The 15,747-nt window shown below is 38.8% G+C and overlaps 1 protein-coding gene across 1 annotated transcript in view; it reads left to right on the plus strand.

The window, feature by feature from the left end:
• Positions 290 to 15,747, plus strand: part of CAAP1 (caspase activity and apoptosis inhibitor 1) — a 77,398-nt gene continuing 61,940 nt past the window's right edge. Inside the window, exons 1-4 of the mRNA XM_018051896.1 lie at positions 290 to 1,029; positions 4,535 to 4,735; positions 6,135 to 6,219; positions 7,359 to 7,434. Coding sequence (XP_017907385.1) covers positions 724 to 1,029; positions 4,535 to 4,735; positions 6,135 to 6,219; positions 7,359 to 7,434 — 668 coding nt within the window. The 5' untranslated portion in view covers positions 290 to 723. The remainder of the gene's footprint in view (positions 1,030 to 4,534; positions 4,736 to 6,134; positions 6,220 to 7,358; positions 7,435 to 15,747) is intronic.

Below are 15,747 nucleotides of genomic sequence, written 5' to 3' on the forward strand. Positions count from 1 at the left end.
AAAGGATAAATAAAAGCGCCAAGTGCCTTCAGAAGTGAAAAGGAATCATGCCTAGAAAGTAGTGTTAATGGGTAAAAACAAAGAAGCAAGAAACTGCTCTTGTACAACTTCTTGCTGCTGCTGCTAAGTTGCTTCAGTCGTGTCCGACTCTGTGCGACCCCATAGACGGCAGCCCACCAGGCTCTGCCGTCCCTGGGATTCTCCAGGCAAGAGTACTGGAGTGGGGTGCTAATGCCTTCTCCGAGTACAAATTCTTAAAACACATTAAAAATAAATTGTCCATGTGATGATGATAATGAGTTTCTCCTAAATTTGCCTCATTGTTGTTGAGTCAAACAAAAATTGAAAGACAAAGGAAATCGGAAGATCAAACAATATACCTTCAGCTTACTGTGTACTGTATACTGACAAAGATTGAAAAACAGTATCAACAAGGCAAAAAGCTATTGTAACGCTCCATCTATGGTTCTTTGTATATGGAAACATACAACAAAAGTCCTCACACACCGCTCAACCGCCCTCAAACTCTACAGCCAACCTCCGCCGTAGCCGGAGGCAGCTTGATTGGCCCCCACCCCGCCTTCAGAAACGACTCCAGACGTTTGCGGCGCGACCGGAAGTGACGTCAAGCTGCGACGCCAGCTCCTGCAGCTCGCCGCTGCGGGAGGCTTTTGGTCCATCGGGAGACGGGTTCTTTCACCGGATGGTTGCTGGAGTGGGATCATGACGGGGAAGAAGTCTTCCAGGGAGAAGCGGCGCAAACGAAGCGGTCAGGAGGCGGCGGCGGCCCTCGCAGCGCCGGACCTGGTCCCCGCCGTAGGCAGCAGTGGCAGTGGAAGCACCAGCGGCTGCGGGAGCGCAAGCGGTTGCGGAAGCGTCACCTGCTGTGGGAACACTAGCGTGAGTGGAAGTGTCACCGGCGGTGGGAGCGGCGGCAACTGCTGGGGTGGCAGCAGCGTGGAGCGCGGTGAGCGTCGGAAGCGGAGAAGCACTGACTCATCTTCCAGCGTCTCCGGCTCCCTGCAGCAGGTGCGTGCGCGTCTTTCTCGTCGCTTCTCGAAGCGGCCGCGGTTTCAGAAGGCGGGCGAAGAGCAGAATGTGACTGCGGGATGCGGAGCCTGCTGTCGCTCCGGTTAAGGCTGCGGTCTTACGGGATCCAGTGTCTGAAGTTCACGTTCCTAAGTTCCCTTGAACCCCACACTCCCACGACTTGAACTTAAAATTTCTGGGTTTGCTGATCGTCTGATGATTGCCTTTAGCTCCTTCCACTCCTGTGGTCACCTTAGTCTCCCTGAAAAGTCTGGGTCAGGAACTAGCCTTCAGTGCCCTTGCAAGCACCGCTTTACTTCTCGTCGTCTACTTTATACAAGTTGAGAAAATTGAGGAGCAAAGAGATTAAGGAAGTTTACTGGTAGTTACCAATTTGTTAATAACACCTACATTGGAATCCAATATCTGATTATAAAAGCCCTCTTTACTGTGGTACATGTACACACGGAATATTACTCAGCTATTAAAAGGAATACATTTGAATCAGTTCTAATGAAGTGGATGAAACTGGAGCCTATTGTACAGAGCGAAGTAAGTCAGAAAGAGAAACACCAATACAGTATATTAACACACATATATATATATATGGAATTTGGAAAGATGGTAACGATGACCCTATATGTGAGACAGCAAAAGAGACACAGATGTAAAGACTCTGTGGGAGAAGGCGAGGGTGGGATGATTTGAGAGAATAGCATTGAAACATGTATATTATCATATGTGAAATAGATTGCCAGTCCAGGTTCCATGCATGAGGCAGGGTGTTCAGGGCTGCTGCACTGGGATGACCCTGAGGGATGGGATGGGGAGGGAGGTGGGAGGGAGGATCAGGATGGGGAACACATGTACACCCATGGCTGATTCATGTGAATGTATGGCAAAAACCACCACAATATTGTGAAGTAATTAGCCTCCAATTAAAATAAGTTAAAAAACAAAACGAAATAAAACCCCTCTTTATGTGCCTTCAACCTGGCAAAATAATGCCGTTTAAAAAAAAAGTTTGCTCACATTATAAAACAGATGCAGGAAAAAAATAAAAACACACAAAAAACCAGTTGCAGGACTGCATGCTTTAAATATATACAACACACATGACGGGAAATGGAAGGCTTTCTTTATGCTTCCTCATTAATTGTTTGATACGAAGCCCCTTCATTGACTTGTCAGCCTTGATATTTCTTATTTTTTTGTTATTTTGCATTGTCTAAGGCTTTTTTCTTTTCTTTTTTTTTTTTCAATCATTTAGTGTAGTGTTGAACACAGGCATTCATAGCAGGCATTCTTTTCCCGTTCCTTTTTGTAGTAGAAGCAGTTTTTAACTTTTATATCAGTAAATCTATTTGTCATAGGTTCTGAAAGATATCTGATCAAATTAAGGAAATTTATAATTCTGGTTTTTCCGAGATTTTGTGGAGTCTTATCAGTTACCTTTGGGGCATCTGTTGAGGGGTCATACAGTTTTCTTTCTTTAATCTGATAATGTAATTTTATTGATAAATTGTCCTTGCTTTTTGAGATAAATCCTATTTGATTTGTTGATTTGGTTCTACTCGACTGTAATTCAGTATTTTTATTAAATACGTTTGTGTTTATGTTAAGTTAAATCAGATTAAGGTTTTTATTTTTGTAGTTACCCTGTTTTGTTTTAGTATTGGGCTATGGATTGAGTTGGGAAAACTTAACATTTTTTTTTTTCACGTATTCCAGAGTAGTTTATACCTTTCTTTCAAGGGTGTACTTGACTGTTGGACCATACAGCTGTTTGGGTCTGGTGGATTTTTCTAGGGGTAGTGTATTTTTCCTTAATGCCTCTCACCTTTTTTTCTCCCCCACTTTCTTTGATGGTTATAGATATATTCAGTTTTTCTATTCCTTCTAGATTTAGTTTTGGATCAGTTCAGTTCAGTCACTCAGTTGTGTCCGACTCTTTGTGACCCCATGGACTGCAGCATGCCAGGCTTCCCTTTCTATCACCAACTCCCAGAGCTTACTGAAACTCATGTCCATCGAGTTGGTGATGCCATCCAACTGTCTCATCCTCTGTCATCCCCTTCTCCTCCTGCCTTCAATTTTTCCCAGTGTCAGGGTCTTTTCCAGTGAATCAGTCCTTCACTTCAAATGGCCAAAGTATTGGAGTTTTAGCTTCAACATCAGTCCTTCCAATGAATATTTTGACTGATTTCCTTCAGGATTGACTGGTTGGATCTCCTTGCAATCCAAGGGACTCTCAAGAGTCTTCTCCAACACCACAGTTCAAAAGCATCAGTTCTTCGGCGCTCAGCTTTTTTTAGGGTCCATCTCACATGCATACATGACTACTGGAAAAACCATAGCTTTGACTAGACGGACCTTTGTGGGCAAAGTGATGTCTCTGCTTTTTAATATGCTGTCTAGGTTTGTCATAGCTTTTCTTCCAAGGAGCAAGCATCGTCTGATTTCGTTCTTGGATATCACCATTCTTATCTTAAATAGTTTGCATATTTTTGGTACTCTGTTATTATGAAAAGACCAGTAATAAGAATTGTGTAAGCATTTGCATACAGAACTAAACTGTATTTTTATGAGAAGTACTTCACTGGGAAGTCTTACAAATAGGGAGGATGATTATGTGTGCGTTTTATAAAATCCATTTTGGTGACAGTATACAAAACAGATTGGCGAAACCTTTGATTAGATATAGGGAGTCCAGTGTGTGTGAACTCAGTCACTCAGTCCTGTCTGACTCTTTGTGGCCAGGGACTGTAGTCCACCAGGCTCCTCTGTGCATGGGTTTCTGCAGGCAAGAATATGGGAGTGGCTTGCCATTTCCGACTCCAGGGGAATCTTCTCCATCTGGGGATCGAACCTGCATCTCTTGGCAGGCAGGTTTTTTACCACTCATGCCACCTGGAGGTAATCTAGGCAGAGAGGATGTTGCCTTGGATCAGCATTCTGGCAGTAGACTTGAGAGACTGGATAGATTTGGAAAATAGGAGGCAAAGTTGATTGAATTGTCTTAAGTTACTTGCCGGCTTTGAATATGATTGGATATTTAACAGTTTTAAAAATGACAGTAGCTTCTGGTAAGCAGTGGCACTTTATTATATATGTGATTTATAACATTTTGCTGCTATCCTGTTTCTTTTAAGAATTAAGAATGACCATACATACATAAAATTCTTGGGTGAATGGTCTACTGGAGGAGTATCATATTCTTCAGAAGTCTGAAATTGTAGAAGATTATTCAATATTGAGTATATTTTCATTTGCGTGTTGTAAGATATTATTATTTCTTAACTTTTTATCAATTTGCTGATGATTACAGCCTGGAGAGTAATGTCAAAGAATACTGAGCAATTAAATAATCTTTTTTGTGGTTTTAAATAAGTGATTTATGCAACCAAAGAATTTGAAAATGTTTAATAAAGATTTTATTAAATGATGTATGATGTTATAGACATGTTTTTATTGTTTAATGGTTCTTTATGTCTTTTAATTTTAGGAGGCCAAATATCTTTTGCCACCTCTGGAAAAAGAGTTATTCTTGGCAGAGCACAGTGACCTTGAAGAAGGTGGATTAGACCTGACTGTGGCATTAAAACCAGTTAGTTTCTATATATCAGACAAAAAAGAAATGCTTCGACAGTGTTTCTGTATCATAGGCGAGAAGAAGTTACAGAAGATGCTTCCTGATGTGTTAAAGGTACTTCATGACATACATTAGTAGGTTCCCCACTGTATAGAAATATACAAAAACTTTCTTTGTAGCAGTCATTTTACTTAATGGAAATTATAATTGTATGTTTTCAACTAAGCTACTTCAAAAAGATATAGGGATTTTGCAGAACCATAATGGCTTTGTGTCTTGAAAAATTTGCCAGAAAGAAATGGGACACTTAAATATATTTAGGTAAGGAATTTTTTGACCTTCTGGGAATAATTCTATTAAATATTGGCAATTTAAGTAACTAGATTAGATATACACTGATTCTTTTGCTTTAAGAAGTAGTATACTGCTGTGTAACAGTATGTAATAAAGAAAGTGAAAGTGTTAGTCACTCTCATGTCAGACTCTTTGTGACCCCGTGGAGTGTAGCCCATCAGGCTTCTCTCTCCATGGAATTCTCCCAGCAAGAATACTGGAGTGGGTTGCCATTTCCTTCTCCAGGGGCTCTTACTGATCCAGGGATTGAACCCCGGGTTTTCCACGTTGCAGGCAGACTCTTTACCAACTGAGTCACCAGGGAAGACCACAGTATGCAATGATAGTTGGTAATAGCCTGTATTTCATTAAAGTCTTAAATGTTTTTGTATGTTTTTTTCTGAAAATTACTCAGAAACGTATGTGGTGTTGTAATTTTACTGATACAGAAAAAAGACTTGGGCAAGTTAAACCCAACAGCATATATATCTAAGATGAATGGAGCCAGGGCTAGAATATTTAAGCCTTTAGTCGTATTCGCCTAACATAAATAAGAGAAGACTCTTGAGAGTCCCTTGGACTGCAAGGAGATCCAGCCAGTCCATCCTGAAGGACATCAATCCTGAATATTCATTGGAAGGACTGATGCTGAAGCTGAAACTCCAATACTTTGGCCACCTGATGTGAAGAGCTGACTCATTTAAAAAGACCCTGATGCTAGGAAAGATTGAGGAGAAGGGGACGACAGAGGATGAGATGTTTGGATGGCATCACCGACTCAACCGACATGGGTTTGGGTGAACTCTGGGAGTTGGTGATGGATAGGGAGGCCTGGCGTGCTGTGGTTTATGGGGTCGCAAAGAGTCAGGCACGACTGAGCGACTGAACTGAACTGAAATAGGCTACTATTAACAATATCTGGGCACCTGACTCACTCTTTAGTTTGTTCTTTCATAGTTAACATGACTTTATATGTTCCAATTAAAACTATAAATTATAATGTTTGCATGTTAACTGGCAGGTCTTCAGATTTTATCCCATAAAAAAGATTTATGTGACTTTTCATTGGTTTGACTGCACAACTTTGCTAAGCAAGACTTTTTTTTAATGCTTGCTGTTTTCTAGTTTACTTTGGTGCTGTATTATATAAATGCATTTTTTAAAATATCATTTTCTTTAGAACTGTTCAATAGAAGAAATTAAAAGACTTTGCCAGGAACAGCTAGAGCTCCTGTCTGAAAAAAAAATTTTGAAGATTCTTGAGGGTAAGAATGCATATTTCTACCTTCTGGTAACTTAGTATAGATAGTTAATACTATATTTAGCATAAATCATGAGGTATTTTTACTTGACTTCAGCTTTATTCTTAGTCATTAATTAATATTTTTACTTCTCTTTATAGAAAATTATAGTTTATATTGTAGAATAGCATCTCAGGAATGGACTTTTTGATGTATGTGTGGTTTTTCCAAATCAGTTATGTGGGTAAGAACATTGAAGTTTTTGTGAGAAAAGTTTATCCAGAATTCTATAAAAAATTATTAAGAAGGCAAAGACTTCTCTTAAGATTATTTTTTAGTTTTTTGCTTTCTCACTGCTTCTAATTATCCATTGAGTACCATTTCTGCTCTGCTGCTAAGTCACTTCAGTTGTGTCTGACTCTGTGCGACCCCATAGATGGCAGCCCACCAGGCTCCCCCGTCCCTGGGATTCTCCAGGCAAGAACACTGTATGAAAGTGTATGAAAGTGAAAAATGAAAGTGAAGTCACTCAGTCGTGTCCGACTCCTAGCGACCTCATGGACTGCAGCCTACCAGGCTCCTCTGTTCATGGGATTTTCCAGGCAAGAGTACTGGAGTGGGTTGCCATTGCCTGCTCTAATAAGAGCCAAATGCAGAGTTAGAATAATTTCTTGCAAATTCCTGACATTTGTCTAACTGCCTAAAGTAAGACTCTTCTTTGCCATACATTACCTGTAGAATTTTGGATTTTTAAGCTCCCTTTTTTTGACTCTACAAGGATTTTAGTATTAGCGTTACAAGAGAAGGAACAAAAAAATGGAGACTTTCAATTTCTAGAGATAACACCTCTTTAAAATGTAAAATGGTTTAATGGAATCTGTAATTGGTAAAAGATGTGTACATGTGTGTATGGTCTGTAAGTATATATAGACATATATATATATACACATTCTCATTTATATACATTTTATGCATTTATAGAATAGATAATAGGACAGATACCCAAAAAGGTATTTTAAATATAAGAATTAAAACTGTCATCTTTCAACAAGTGTCAGGTTTCTTAGTCACTTTATAGATGAAACTTTCTGTATAATGATACGTTGCTCTGACTTTTTGTCTTATAAGCGTGTTTTCATTTTTTTTTTAATGTCATTCACAAGGTGACAATGGTATGGACTCTGAAATGGAAGAAGAAGCAGATGATGGCTCTAAGACGGTATCTGATTTAGTTAATCAGTAAGTTAAAAGCATTCATTGTAATTTCAGAATTGCTTTGTTATTTCTAGTAATTTCTTACCTCAAGGATGTGATTGTTTTTCTATGTTATAGTTATATAAAGAGATTCAACAATGTTGGGTTGATATTTTTTTACTTGTAGTGATTGGTCCTTTTCATTTGTGAGGATGGAATTAATTGCTTTTAGGATTAAGATGATTTTATTAAATTACTACTCAGAAATAGGACTATAACAGTGCCAACACTGAAGCAGAATCACATCTCTCATTTGGAATTTGAATATATATATACTACTACTGATACCCACTGTTTATTAAGTACTTACTGTAACAAACATGTTAGTAGTTTAGAAGACTTTATCTCACTGAATTCTTCTACATACCTCTTACTGTTTGGTGATAATAGCTTCTTTTCATGGATCAGATAATAAGCTGGTTCATTTGATGTCAGTTCAGTCAGTTCAGTCACTCAGTGGTGTTCAACTCTTTGTGACCCCATGGACTGCAGCATGCCAGGTTTCCCTGTCCATCACCAACTCCCAAAGCTTGCTCAAACTTATGTCCATCAAGTCGGTGATGCTATCCAACCATTTCATCCTCTATCGTCCCCTTCTCTTGCCTTCAGTCTTGCCCAGCATCAGGGTCTTTCCCAATGAGTCAGTTCTTTGTTTAATATAGGTACATTTAATTTGATTATTGTGATGATGGAGAATAGCTGAAGTTTTGGAATGCCAGCTAATGAAGAAGTGACATGCTAATTTTCTAGGCTATTCTGCTCTGCCATGGGCTCATTAAACTTTCACCCACTAATTTTATCACGTGTTCTGATTTTTGAGTAAAATGGTTTTTTTTTGGTTATCACCAAAGACTGACTTGCATCTCTGTTTGCAAAGTTTGGCTATAGGCAGTAGCCCAAATAAAAACATAACCAGAGAGAGTGACATAAATCAGTAGCACATATTTAACCTGAAACCTGATTATATTCTCATTTCTAATACAGTGCTATTGGGTAAATATCACTGGAAAATGGCAATTTAATTTCATATTATAACTATAGAGAGCATCAGCTAATCTACTTATACTGAAGCACTGAAGAAACTACTGTATCTTGGCTGCCTCATAATTAGTAGATTTTTGGTCATCACATTCATCTTGCCTCTGAATGTCATAGGATGATTTATACTTACCCACAGACTATAAAACGTACACATTTCTACAGTCTTGTTATTGACTTTTCTTCAAAATGTTGGTGGGTGGGTTAGTCGCTTAGTCGTGTCCGACTCTTTGTGACCCCACGAACTGTAGCCCCTCAGGCTCCTGTATCCGTGGGATTCTCCAGGCAAGAATACTGGAGTGGATTGCCAGTCCCTTCTCCAGACATCTTCCTGATCCAGGGATCGAACTCAGGTTTCCTGCACTGCACACAGATTCTTTACCATCTGAGCTACAAGGAAGATCTCAGCCAGGGTGAAAGTGAAGTCGCTCAGTCGTGTCCACCTCTTTGCGACCCCATGGACTGTAGCCTACCAAACTCCTCCATCCATGGGATTTTCCAGGCAAGAGTACTGGAGTGGGGTGCCATTGCCTCCTCCTTTCTTCAAAATATGTAGCTTTAAATTGCTTATATATATGCTAGTCTAGTTTAGATAGTTTAAGCCTGTCACTTTTTACTTTTACATTTTAGTTTCTTAAATAATCTAAATTAATCATCTTGTTTCTTGATGCTTTTTACAGAGCATCAGCTTTTGCTTGATTACTTTTGTTTTGCCTTTGTTTAAATGTGTTTATTTTTCCAATTTTTGAGGTACTTTCAAGGTTAAGTCCTTTTTTGTTCACACCCGAACACTACTGCTACTTTTCTATGTTAGAAGCTGTTTACTGCTAAGTCACTTCAGTCGTGTCCGACTCTGAGCGACCCCATAGACGGCAGCCCACCAGGCTCTCCTGTCCCTGGGATTCTCCAGGCAAGAACACTGGAGTGGGTTGCCATTTCCTTCTCCAATGCATAAAAATGAAAGTGAAGTTGCTTAGTCGTGCCCGACTCTCAGCGACCCCATGGACTGCAGTCCACCGGGCTCCTCCATCCATGGCATTTTCCAGGCAAGAGTACTAGAGTGGGGTGCTGTTGCCTTCTCCAAGAATCTGTTTAATGGATATCTAATTAGATTAGAAATTTGTTTCTTTTTAAAAAATTACAACAAAGTACAGAATTTTACTTCTGAACTTTTCTAATGAAGAAAAAAGGTGATTAGATTCAAAGTGACTATTGTGGAGAACTGAGTTTTACAATGTTACCAAGAGATGGGTCATGTTAGCTTTTAAATGCTGCAGTGAGTAGGTTAAGCAATCAGAAATATTACCCAAAATTGTCATTATAGCCACTTGTGGACCTGATAAGTGTCAGATCATTGAGATTCTTTTGAGTTATTTGAGTATATAGGCTTTAAAAAAATCATATTTGTAAGCTACAGGATGCCAAATAAATAATAATATTAGGAGCATTGTATGCCAGACACTGTTCTAACCACTTTACTTGCCTTCATTCACTCACTGGGTTTGTATACTAGCCTTGTGAGTTAGGTGGTATTAGTATCATCATTTTACAGATGGACAGATAAGGCCTAGAAAGATTTATGTGCCTGAGATCACACAAATGAATGTGGAAGTAGAAGGAATGTTAGTTATGAAGAGACTATAAGTGTTTATGTAAATAGACCTGGCTTTAAAACACTTAACTTTCTCTAAAATCACCTTGTACCTTTGTAAAATATGGGTTATACTTGGCCCCAATAGGATTATTGGGATAAATGGTAGTGGAGTGGTAAAGAATCCACCTACCAGTGCAGGAGATGCAGGTTTAATCCCTGGGTCAGGAAGATCCCCTAGAGTAGGAAAGCAATACTGAAGCAATCTGAAGTATTCTTGCCTGGAGAATTCCATGAACAGAGGAGCCTGGCAGGCCATAATCCATATGGTCACAAAGAGTCAGACATGGCTGGCAACACTAATGTGACTTGTTTGTTATTTTTAAGAAATATTTACTGTTTTGTTACTAATTGTAGTTATGAATAGGGGGATACACTGCACTGTGAAGTAGTGAAGGTAGGACAGGGAAATAATGTGGGAAAATGTTGACCTTAGCCCACATTGCTGACTTGACAATTTGCTGCTTGCTTTGTGCTCAGAGGTCAGTGCAGTCCTGTTAATTTCTGTTGAGTTGAACTGAACCTGGTGGGCACGCTCATATAAACTTAATTCCAGTGCTTCAGCAGAGGGTTAAGTTAGTTAACATGTTTGGTACTTGGTGCTGAAAATTTTCATGTTTTTTATTACCTGCTGTTTTTTTCCTCTTAATAGCTAACAGTAGTCTGACCTATCTGGATGCTGAGGGAACAGTTGTGAGTAGGGAAGAACCTTCAAGGAATTCAGCAATTTGGGAAAGGAAAATAAGGCTGAGTACATTGAACAGGTAGCTTCTGTGGAACACAGGATTAATAGGCAGTAGGAAAGGAAACTTTAGCAAAGTAATGATAACTCTCAAAGAAGTAGAGTTAGAACACAAATGTAGTTTCAGAAACTAAAACAATTCTGAATTCCTAAATTTAGGAGACAAATTGATAAAGAGATTAGCCATGACTGGAGGCTACATCATTGTGCTAAGAAATTAAATTGAATAAATAAATACAGAATAGTAGAGAGAAACCACACACAGAAAGTGTAAATCCTTACATATAACTCATGGTTACCTGGAAGACAGTTTGTGTGTGTGGTGTGTGTGTGTGTGTGTGTGTGTGTGTGTGTGTAATAAAGTTTTATTAAAGTATAAAGGAGATAGAGAAAGCTTCTGATATTGGCATCAGAAGGGGGCAGAAAGAGTACCCCTGGAAGACAGTTTTAGACCTATCTTGAAGATACTAGAAATCCTGAAAGAGAAACAAATAGCTAGAAAAGAATTAAAGAAATCATAGACTTAACATTCTTTGTTTAAAGACATAAGATTGTAAGGACAAGGATAACGATCTGGTTATGAGCTGAATTGTGTCCCTCCAAAATTCATACATGGAAGTCCCTAACCCTTAGCACTTCAGAACATAATCTTATTTGGAGGTACGGTCTTTAAAGAGATGATTTGTTTGTTGTTTAGTCTCTGAGTCATCTCTCATTCTTTTCTGACCCCATGGACTATATAGCTCGCCAGGTTCCTCTGTCCATGAGATTCTCCAGACAAGAATAAGGGAATGGGTTTCCATTTCCTTCTCTGGGGGATCTTCCCCAGCCAAGGACTGAACCTGTGTGTCCTGCTTGGCAGGCAAATTCTTTACCACTGAGCCACCTGGGAAGCCCAAAGAGGTGATTAAGTCAGTCCAGTCTGATTCGTGTCCTTACAAGAAAAGGAAATTTGAGTGTACTGAGAGACACCAGGGCTGGGCACACACAGAGCAGAGCCATGTGAAAGCTGTCTGCAAGTAAAGGAGAGGCCTCAGAGGAAACCGAACCTGCAGACACCTTGATCTTCAGCTTCCACCTTGCAGAACTGTGAGAATACATTTTTATTGCTTAAGCCAGCCAGTCTTGGTATTTTGTTATGACAACTCTAGCAGACAAATACAAACTTATAAATATATGTGTGTACGTGTGTGAATTTCCTGGTGAAATTTTTCCCCTGAACTTTTTATTTTGGAAAACTTCAAACTTCTCTTTTGGAGAAGTTTAAACTTACGTAAAATTGAAAGAATGATATGATGGGCATCCATATACTTTCTACCTAGATTCAGCAACAGTAAGGTCTTGCCAGTTTTACTTTCTCTCTCTCCTTATATTTATCCTTTTTCCCCAGGAACCATTTGTATTAGGTTGCTAGAGCTGCCAGAACAGAGTACCAGAGACTGGCTGGCTTAAACAGCAGAAACTTATTTTCTCACCGTTCTGGAGGATGAAGGTCCAAGATCAGGGAACTGACAGGGTTCTTTTCTCTGAAGCTTCTCCCCTTGGCTTGCATATGGCTGCCCTCTTGCTGCCTTTTCACTTGGTTGACTTCCCTTGTGTGTTTCCCTGTTGTCTCTCCCTGTGTGCTGTTCTCCCCTTAAAAGGTCACCAGTCACACTGGGTTAGGGCCCACCATCATGGCCTTCAGTCCATTCAGTTCAATCCCTCAGTCGTGTCTGACTCTTTGCGACCCTGTGGACTGCAACACACCAGGCTTTCCTGTCCATCACCGACTCCTGGAGCTTGCTCAAACTCATGTCCATCAAGTTGGTAATGTCATCCAACCATCTCTTCCTCTGTCATCCCCTTCTCCTCCTGCCTTCAGTCTTTCCCAGCGTCAGGGTCTTTTCCAAGCAGTCAGTTCTTTGCATCAGGTGGCTAAAGTATTGGAATGTCAGCTTTAGCTTCAGTCCTTCCAATGAATATTCAGGTCTGTTTCCTTTAGGATTGACTGGTTTGATCTTGTTGCAGTCCCAGGGACTCTCAAGAGTCTTCTCTAACACCATAGTTCAAAAGCATCAATTCTTCAGTGCTCAGCTTTCTTTATGGTCCAACTCTTATATGCATGCATGACTACTGGAAAAACCATAGCTTTCACTAGACGGACCTTTGTTGGCAAAGTGATGTCTCTGCTTTTTAATATGCAGTCGAGGTTTGTCATAACGTTTCTTCCAAGGAGCAAGTATCTTTTAATTTCATGGCTGCAGTCACCATCTGCAGTGGTTTTGGAGCCCAAGAAAATAAAGTCTGTCACTGTTTCCATTGTTTCCCCATCTATTTGCAATGAAGTGATGAGACCAGATGCCATGATCTTCATTTTTTGAATGTTGAGTTTTAAGCCAGCTTTTTCACTCTCCTCTTTCACTTTCTTCAAGAGGCTCTTAAGTTTTTCTTTGCTTTCTGCCATAAGGGTGGTGGTATCTGCATATCTAAGGTTACTGGACTCACTTTAACTTAAATTAGCTTTTTAAAGGCCCTATTTCTAAAATGGTCACATTCTCAGGTACTAGAGTTAGGGTTTCACACACGAATTTTTTGTGAGGAAATAGTTCAGTTCATAACCTATTAAAAACTAAGTTATAGATGTCATAACATTCCATGCCTAAACAATTCAGTGTGCACTTCTTAAAAATAAGGCCAATCGTCACTCTTCAGAAATAATCAGTATTTCAAATAGTATCATTTATTACATGTTCATATAAAATTTGCCCAATTACTAAAATAAATTTATAGCATATTTATTTATTTTAATTAATTACCTGGTTGATTCTGATCCAGAATCCAGTGGAATTCATGTGTGGTGTTTGATTGTTAGTATTACAAAGTTGAGTTTTCTTTTTATCTTTGGGTTTGTTGTTTTTTTGTTTTAATTTTGGCTGTGCTGAGTCTTTGTTGCATCACGTGGGCTTTCTCTAATTGTGGTACACAGACTTCTCTTGTGGCACACGGGCTCTAGAGCATGTGGGCTCAGCAGTTGCAGGTGCATGGGCTACTCTGGTTGTGGTGCACCTGCTTAGTTGCCCTGTGACATGTGGGATTTTAGTTCTCAGATCAGGGATTGAACCTACACCCCCTGCATTGCAAGGTGGATTCTTAAATCAATGGACCAGCAGGGAAGTCTGAAAGCTGAGTTTAAAGAGAAGATATAGATAGATAAAAGCTTAATGAACAGTCCAGGAACTTAGTTCACATCTTAAAGGAACTTAAAAAATAACAAACCAGAAGAAAGTAGAAAGAATTAACAGAGGTAAACATTAAAACTAAAGACATAGAAAATAAAAGGATAAATAAATTTATAAACTTGATTTTGTAAAGACAAGAAAATAAGATGAATTCTTCTTAGATCTGATTAAGGAAATAAGTCGAGAGCAATTAAAATTGAGATTAGTGAGGAAGAAGAGAGTCATGCATTTTATGAGTTTGAAAGAATAGAAAATGCATGCAGCATTGTATAAACAAATTTGAAGCTAGCAAATGGATATTCTATCAAAATACACATTAACCAAATTAACTTCTCCTTAAAATGGAATACCTGAAGAGATTAACAAGCAAGAAATTAGAAAGGTGAATAGAGATCTGTTGAAAAAGACAAGGTGAATCCACAGCTTTATTTACAAGACTCAATACTTGTAACGTGTTTATAGCTAATAAAGTGTTCAATAATGTTGTCTGTTATTAATTTCAAATAGATTACACCTGTGCTACTTAAATTAGTCCGAGCCCTAGAAAAAGATGAAAAGATCTTCACTTTACTTTATGACTTCTCCATAGTTTTAATATCGCAAATGTCATACATAGTGTCAAAAAAAAGGTGGACGGATTATAGGCCTTCTCACTTGTGAATATAGATGCAACAATTATAAGTACAACATTAGCATATAGAATCCAGCAGTATATTAGTGAATAATTATACTACTGACCAAGTACGATTTACTCTAGGAATTTATAGAAGACTTAATTAGAAAGTCTTTTAGTGTAATTCATTTCAATAAAGTAAAGGAGAAAAGTTCAGATAAGTAGATGCTAAAAATGCCTTTGATAATACCCAGCAGTCGTTTCTAATATAAGCTATAGGTAAAAAGATATAGAAAACTATTCAGATACAGTAATGACCATTTGATCAGACTTAACCACTCACTTGGTGAACTAAAACGAGGAATCAGACAAGACCATTCGCTTTCAACATTTCTTGAAGGTTCAAGCAAATGCAGTTAGACTAGAAAAAAGGGAAAAGCCACACACACGCAACATGAGTGGTAGAAATTAATTAACTGGTTAAAGGCAGCTAAAAAGATGAGATGATGGAGGCCCAGAGATTGGAGTGATATACTTTGAAGATGGAGAAAGGAGCCAAAAGCTAAGGAATGCAGGTAATCTTAAGCTGGAAAAGACAAGGAGATGAATTCTGCCCTGGAGCTACCTTGATACTAGTGTCCCAAGACTCACTTGGGATTTCTGACCTCCAGAACTATAAGGTAGTGTAAGATGTGTTGTGTTAAGCCACTCTTGCCTCTGTAATTTGTAACAGAGGCAATAGAAAACTAATGCAGGGTACTTGACATAGAGCCAGAGTTACAGATTGTTGCCTATAGCCATAGAGATATTTTTCTCAAATTTTAAATATTTAAAGTTTCAGGTGGTTTCCAGCGTTTAAAATTCAGGTAATAGTTCACCAAAATTTGGATTTTTGAATTGCTTAAAAATCAGATCGGCTTTTCCTGAAGGGAGCAAAAAAAAAAAAGAAAAATTAGAGCTGAATGTAGGTACTCTCTTTTTGTGTGGCATGTGTATGTTTCACTGTGCCAAATAGTACTACATTTGCCTGTAT

The sequence above is a fragment of the Capra hircus genome, chromosome 8 (assembly GCF_001704415.2).
Source record: "Capra hircus breed San Clemente chromosome 8, ASM170441v1, whole genome shotgun sequence".
In the NCBI taxonomy this organism is placed as follows: Eukaryota; Metazoa; Chordata; class Mammalia; order Artiodactyla; family Bovidae; genus Capra; species Capra hircus.